The 6,973-nt window shown below is 44.6% G+C and overlaps 1 protein-coding gene across 1 annotated transcript; it reads left to right on the forward strand.

Annotated features, from left to right (window-relative positions):
• Window positions 1-321: 321 nt before the first annotated feature.
• LOC132824323 (homeobox protein DBX1-like) lies at window positions 322-4,953 on the forward strand. The gene is made up of 4 exons (XM_060838672.1): window positions 322-673; window positions 1,523-1,627; window positions 3,603-3,805; window positions 4,618-4,953. Exons 1-4 carry the CDS (start codon window positions 322-324, stop codon window positions 4,951-4,953), a joined length of 996 nt encoding a protein of 331 aa, XP_060694655.1.
• Window positions 4,954-6,973: the final 2,020 nt, after the last annotated feature.

Raw genomic sequence — 6,973 nt, forward strand, 5'->3', positions numbered from 1 at the left:
ATCCTAAATTGGCCCAATGAGCCAATGGGCGAGCCAGGAGCGCGGGGTAAGGAAAGCTCATATGGGGAATTCTGTTGAGTGCTGTCTGAGTGCTGCACATCTGAACGGACTTAACCCGTCGGTCCACTATATAACAGCCCATGCAGAAGGGGGAGATGGTAGAACAGTGGACAGTTCTAGTTGGATCCCACTGAAAGCAAGTTTTTTTTTTAAAAAGCACTTTGTTGAACAGGGCTGTTTGAAAGTTTTTTTACTCACCCCCTCCCTCTTCATACCCCCCCACCCCACCCCCCTCTCTCTCCTTCCTGTCCTGCTGCAGAAATGATGTTCCCCAGTGTCATTGCCCCTTCAGCCATGTATCCGGGCCTCCTGCGACCGACCCCAACTCTGACTCTGCCCCAGTCTCTGCAATCCGCCTTTTCCTCGCACGCAGTCGGGGCCAGTTTCCTGGTGGAGGACTTGCTGAGGATCAGTCGGCCAAGCGGTTACGTACCCCGCTCTGTGACCCACGGCCTCCCGGGGAACTCCGGCCCGGTGTCACCTGAACAGGTCAGCCTGGGCAGCTCGGGACCGGCCGGGAGCTGTTCCCCGCTCCCTGCCGTTTCTCCTAGAAACGATTCGAGTCACCTCAAGTTCGGTGTTCACGCTATCCTTTCGTCAACTCCAAGAACCGGTGAGTAATCCCATCTTGCACTGTCAGTCCTTAAATTCGCTGAATGGAACTAACTTGTAGCAAACTCCGAATTTCCCCCATCCAGGGTTATAGCAAGCGCTATTTGTTTGCAATGTTTTGGGAATTAATTATCAATTAAATTAATTATTCTAATTACATGGAAACAGGTTTAGTTAAAGTTGACTTTCTGTGCTTTTTTTTTGCTGTTGTGATCATTTTTTTAAACTTCAGTAATGTTCCCGAATTTGCAAATAAGGTAAAGTGAATCAATTATTCCTAAGCGCTTTGTTCAGAACTGTCCCTTCAAGTCCTGTCAGTTTTGTAATGTTACTTGTGTGATCTCAAAACCTGAGGATATCTGAATGCAGTAGACAGTTGTCACGATAAAATATCAGACGAATTAATAATTACAGCACGTTGGTATTTCAGTGTAATGAAAGTAGCATGATCGAAATATCCATGTACCGTCGAAGAAGGTGTATTCAAATATGGCACCAAATTCTCTAAATTCTATCCGTGACTTTAAGGATCTTTGTGGCTTGATGATAATGTTTCCAACTTAGGGCCAGAAGGTCCAGCTTGCCTGTCAGTGTTGAATTAAAAATAAAGTTTTTAGCTACTGACTAAGGCCATTTGGCCCATTGTGTCCGTGGTGGTCATCAGATACCTCTATCAGTGTGTTAGAAAGTCGTTGTTCGCCTTTGATTGTATAATGTTGCCTGTAAACAGAAACAGACCTGCTTAACCCCCACCTGTTGCAGGGTGGATAGCAAAACCTCTGAGCAACTCGAGCAGAAGCGTGTTATTTTTCTCTCAGCCTGACTCTCCACCCTGTGTGTTCGTTTACAGAAACGCCCCATCCGCTGATGCAGGGACTCTCCAGGCCGAAGACATTGAGCTTCCCTTACTTTGAAGGCACTTTCCAGCCCTTCCTCCGCTCCTCATACTTACCAGGTGGGTCCCTCGCATCCTGCGCCTCCCCAGCCTTGCCCCGGGCTCCCTTCGTTTCACGCATCTTTAATCGATATTTCGCAGGCCGTCCCTGGGGGGTATGAGTGCAGTTCAGAGGTTGTTAAAAGTACAACGATTAGAAATCAGTCTCGGTTATTTGACGCTCTATTTAGCACACGCAGTGACGGTTGACACTCTGCACTCAATCCATGATCTACAAATTAGCAGGAATTGTCACGCAGTGAGTTCGAGGCGGGCCCATTCTCAGAAGCGCTTGTCGTCTTGTCTTTACCGCGGCAGTTTTCCCACAGAGCGCTACAGCTCACAAATGATCCCTAACAACTCCCTGAGACCCATGACCAATCTCCCCTTCATTTGGAGCAACCACACGCAGTCTTAGCGCCAGCGGTGACACCACATCTTTCCCTCACCACCACTTCCACCCCTTTCCTCCGCCCAACGCAAACACACAATCGCCAAAAACCTCAGCAAAAAAAACTAAAAAATGAACAGTGCAGTTTATTATTTCCAAGGGAGGTTCCTGTGAACAATTTGCAAGTAATTCAATTCATTGGCACAGATGACTGAACCGAATCTAAATGCAGAGGGAGTGCTTTCTGCTGAACTGTTAGAAAGAGAATCAATATCAAACGTGATTTGGCATTTGAAGTTGTTTGTTTAATGTATAGCGTGCACAAGGACAAATTGAAGCTAATCATTCACTCGCTCTAAGTCATGTTACTTTTTTTTCATCCTGGACTTCAGTTAGAATTTTTTTGCACTTGTAAGTTTATATCACCCCTTAAACTGGAATTTCCTGAGGAAATTTTCACTGTCCAGCAATCGATGTGGTCATTCCATTTCTTATCAAACAAAATCCTATTTTTAAAAATAATGAAATTGGCATCGTCAGGGTGTTACAGGAGATTGACATCTCAAACAGGGAGATAAGCCAAGGCTGGTCCAAACTGTCGGACGCCTTTTTCTTCACAAACGTTTCAACAACAAAAAAAGACCTGGAGAATTATTTGAACAAGAATTTTCAATTCCCATTTATTGAATCTGTTTTTAAGAGGGAGGGACATAAAACGCGATGACAAACTTCTGTGGAGGTGTGAATTGTTAGTTTAATTGTGCTATGAAGGCAAGGTTTCAGCAGCCTGCCCTCAGTCTTTTTCTGCCAACGCAGTTCATTATTGGACAATTGCCATTCACGCTTCATTAGAATTCCTGGCTGCTGATGGCGGTCATCAAGAGAAACTTGCCCTTTTATTTTCCAAATCGCGAACCAAGACCATTTGAAACCAGCGAGAGTGTTCAGGGACGGGTCCACTTCACACGAAACGCGAGCCAACAACTTTCCCAACGAATACGATGCATTTCAAAGCTCCAAGTTTCAGATCCGCAGTGACGTGAATGAGTTTGGAATTATGCAGAGCCAGTGTAAAGTGGGGTTTCAAACAAAACACAAAACCCGAGACCTGAAACAAACCAAAATGGAAATTGCTGGAGAGACTCAGCAGGTCTGGCAGCATCTGTGGGGGGGAGAAAACGTTAAAGGTGACCTGACCCGGTAGCTCTCTCTCCACGGAAGCAGGAGAATCGATGTTTTGGGCATGAGCCCTTCTTCAGGAATGCCTTCTTCTCCTGTTCCTTGGATGCTGCCTGACCTGCTGCGCTTTTCCAGCAACACATTTTCAGCTCTGATCTCCAGCATCTGCAGTCCTCACTTTCTCCTCGTTTAAAAGCAGAGTAAATGTTTGGGTTCAGTGACCCTTGTTCAGAACAGCAATAAGAGATACCAGCCAAAGGCAGGTAAATGGAGTTCGGCCACTGAATGATATAACAGGGTTGGGGACTGGATGGCCTCCTCCTATTCCCATGTTCCTCAGAGGTCTCCCCAGGTTGTTTGGTGAAAGCGGCCAGTTGTGTCTCAACCCTTCCTTCCTGGAATATTGATGGCGATGTTTCTGCACAGTTTCTTCCTCAGTGGTGCCTATCCCTGGGACTTTCTCTTGGTCCCTGGCCACTCGGGGCAAACCCAGGAGAGGGATGCTACGCCGGGCTGTTTTCTCGGACGTGCAACGGAAAGCTTTGGAAAAGATGTTTCAGAAACAGAAGTACATCAGCAAGCCCGACAGACGCAAACTGGCAGCCAAGCTGGGACTGAAAGACTCCCAGGTAAATTTCCAATTGAGATTTATAGAAGGATACAGCGCAGTACAGGCCCTTCGGCCCTCGATGTTGCGCCGACCGAATCCTACCTAACCTATACTAGCCCAATAACTTCCAAATGCCTATCCAATGCCCGCTTAAATGACCATAAAGAAGGAGAGTTCACCACTGATACGGGCAGGGCATTCCATGAACTCACAACCCGCTGTGTGAAGAATCTACCCCTAACATCTGTCCTATACCTACCACCCCTTAATTTAAAGCTATGTCCCCTAGTAACACCTGACTCCATTAGCGGTAAAAGGTTCTTAGTATCTACCCTATCTAAACCCCTAATCATCTTATACACTTCTATCAAATCTCCCCTAAACCTTCTCTTCTCCAATGAGAACAGCCCCGAGTGCCTCAGCCTTTCCTCATAAGATTTTCCTACCATTCCAGGCAACATCCTGGTAAACCTCCTCTGCACTCATTCTAAAGCTTCCACATCCTTCCTATAGTATGGCGACCAAAACTGCACACAATACTCCAGATGAGGCCTCACCAGAGTCTTATACAACTGCAACATGACCTCAGGACTCCGGAACTCAATTCCTCTGCCAATAAAGCCCAGTACACCATATGCCTTCCTCACAGCACTATTTACCTGGGTGGCAACTTTCAGAGATCTGTGTACATGGACACCAAGATCCCTCTGCTCATCCACACTACCATTTCCTCCATTCTCTCTCTCTCCTTCAGCAGCTTCTCCTCCCAGGAGCACCTTCACCTAAATTTATTGACACTTGTTAATTTTCTGTTTTGATTTTCCTGACCAGGTGAAGATTTGGTTTCAGAATAGAAGAATGAAGTGGAGAAATTCGAAAGAAAGGGAGCTGCTGTCCGCTGGGGGCTGCCGAGAGCAAACCTTACCCACAAAGTTGAACCCTCACCCTGATCTCAGCGACGTGGGTAAGAAGTCACCCTGTGGGCACCTCTCCGGGGACGAGGAGGAGACCAGTTACAGGGACAGTCCCAAATCTTCCATATGTCACTCGCCAGGGTACAAGGATAACATGGACACACACTTTCACCTGTTATCACACCAACGCACTGACCCCCACACGTACTTCTCAGAAGAGGAGGACAAAGAGGAGGAAATAACCGTCTCATAAACCCCCGGCTCCTCCAGCTCACTTTGCTAATGGACATTTTCGACATTCACGGAGGAAGTGAGGGGAATGCAAACGTTTCTCCGCTCGAGATGCCGTGTCTGCACAACTTCAATAACCTGTATACAGTTTGCTTTTTGTACAAATGACAAGTTGTGTGAATATTTTATACCAAGATTATTGTGAATGACTTATACCTATAGTTTGAGTAGACTTGAATTGAAAATTTGCAAACTTTTTTAATGACTTAACTTGCAAATGTAGACTTGAGTTCATAACTTATAAAAGTTTTTATTTTGTATCAGCAGTGTATAGATGCATAATGTTTATATCATAAACCTTTTTGTATTATGAGATGTGACTAAAAAAGACAGCTTGTGTCTGGCAGAGCCCTTTTTATTATTTTTGTTTCAATGACTCATCCCAAAGGCAGCCTGATAAGTTCATGTGATCAGAGAGAAACGAAACAGAGAAAATAAACTTTCAAAGCAAAAGGAGGCGGCATTTCTGTCCTTTTCAGCCTGTCTGCCATTCAGTAAATGCATGGCTGATCTGTGGCTGAACTTTATATACCTGACTTAGGCCCATATCCTGAAGTACCTTTGCTTGAGAAAAAAACAATTCATCTTGACTTAAAATTAACACTGAGCTCAGACAGGTAAAATAATTTGTTGTGTCAGTAAGGTTTCATGAATCCCATGCACCTTTAGGAGAAAATTAAGTTTGTTTTATGTATCAGAAATAGCAATAAAAGTAACATTATTTAATAAAACTTGCACCTTAGTACTTCACTCAAACATGTGCTCGAGGTTCTGAAGAAGAGTTATATTTGACTTAAAATTTAAATCTGTTAGTGTTCACAGATGCTGCTAGACTTTCTCCAGCACTTTCTGTGCATGGTTCAGATTTCCAATATGCATAGTATTCTGCTTTTATTGGGAACATTAAATTGTGTGGTTAAGTTTAGTGAGAGCAGTAAGGTTAACACTTAGCAACAGAGCTGATGGCATAAACTGAGTACCAGTCTCTGCAAACTGCTGAGTGTGATGTCCAGTTTGCAGGTTGTTGTTACATAAGAGATAGGAGCAGGAGTAGGCCACCTTCTCTGTTTAGCCTGCTCCACCATTCAAAAGGATCCTGGCTGATCTTTTCGTGGACTCAGCTCCACTTGCCCACCCATTCACTATAACCCTTAATTCCTCGACTGTTCAAAATCTATCTTTGTTTGCCTTAAAAACATTCTATGAGGTCGCCTCAACTGCTACACTGGGCGGGGAATTTCACAGGGCAAAAGTCAAGACTGCAGATGCTGGCGATCAGAGCAGTGCTAGAAAAGCACAGCAGGTCAGGCAGCATCCGAGGAGCAGGAGAATCGACGTTTCAATGAAGGTCGTTTGCCCAAACATCGATTTTCCTCCTCTTCGGATGCTGCCTGACCTGCTGTGCTTTTCCAGCACCACTCTGATCTAAACCCAGGGAATTCCACAGATCCACAACTGTTTGGGTGTAGAAGTTCCTCCTCAATTCAGTCATAACTCTGCTTCCCCCTTATTTTGAGACTATGTCCATAGTTCTAGTTTCATCCGCCAGTGGAAACAACTTGAAACAACTTCCCTGCTCCGATATTATTTATTCCCTTCATAATCTTATATATTTCTATAAGATACCCCTTCTCATTTTTCTGAATCCCAGTGAGTATAATCCCAGTGCACTCAAGCTCTGACATACCGTATTGCTCTAGGACCCAGTGAAGGCAATCACAGAAGAGGTTTGTACACTTGTGGTTGCAAAGCAGATAAAGAAAATGCATAGGAGGTCCTTAATAGTTACCTTGGTAATACTTAATGTTGGTATATGTCCTATCCCATTAAGTTCTCTTGTTCTTGAAATATTTTGAATTTATTGTGTAATCAACTTAATAAGTATACTGGGAGCTTTCCAGCTCCAGTTTATATCCCTGCATCACATCAGAGGAGAGAGAGTGGAATACACATTTCAGCCACCCAAACAATTAGGATTCACA

The sequence above is a fragment of the Hemiscyllium ocellatum genome, chromosome 18 (genome assembly GCF_020745735.1).
Source record: "Hemiscyllium ocellatum isolate sHemOce1 chromosome 18, sHemOce1.pat.X.cur, whole genome shotgun sequence".
NCBI classification, from domain to species: Eukaryota; Metazoa; Chordata; class Chondrichthyes; order Orectolobiformes; family Hemiscylliidae; genus Hemiscyllium; species Hemiscyllium ocellatum.

Excerpts from the sequence above, each read along its gene's own strand:
- LOC132824323 (XM_060838672.1), top strand. The coding sequence starts at position 322 with ATGATGTTCCCCAGTGTCATTGCCCCTTCAGCCATGTATCCGGGCCTC. Across the intron at positions 674-1,522 it reads TTCGTCAACTCCAAGAACCG|AAACGCCCCATCCGCTGATG; the intron begins GTGAGTAATCCC and ends GTTCGTTTACAG. Across the intron at positions 1,628-3,602 it reads CCGCTCCTCATACTTACCAG|TTTCTTCCTCAGTGGTGCCT; the intron begins GTGGGTCCCTCG and ends GTTTCTGCACAG.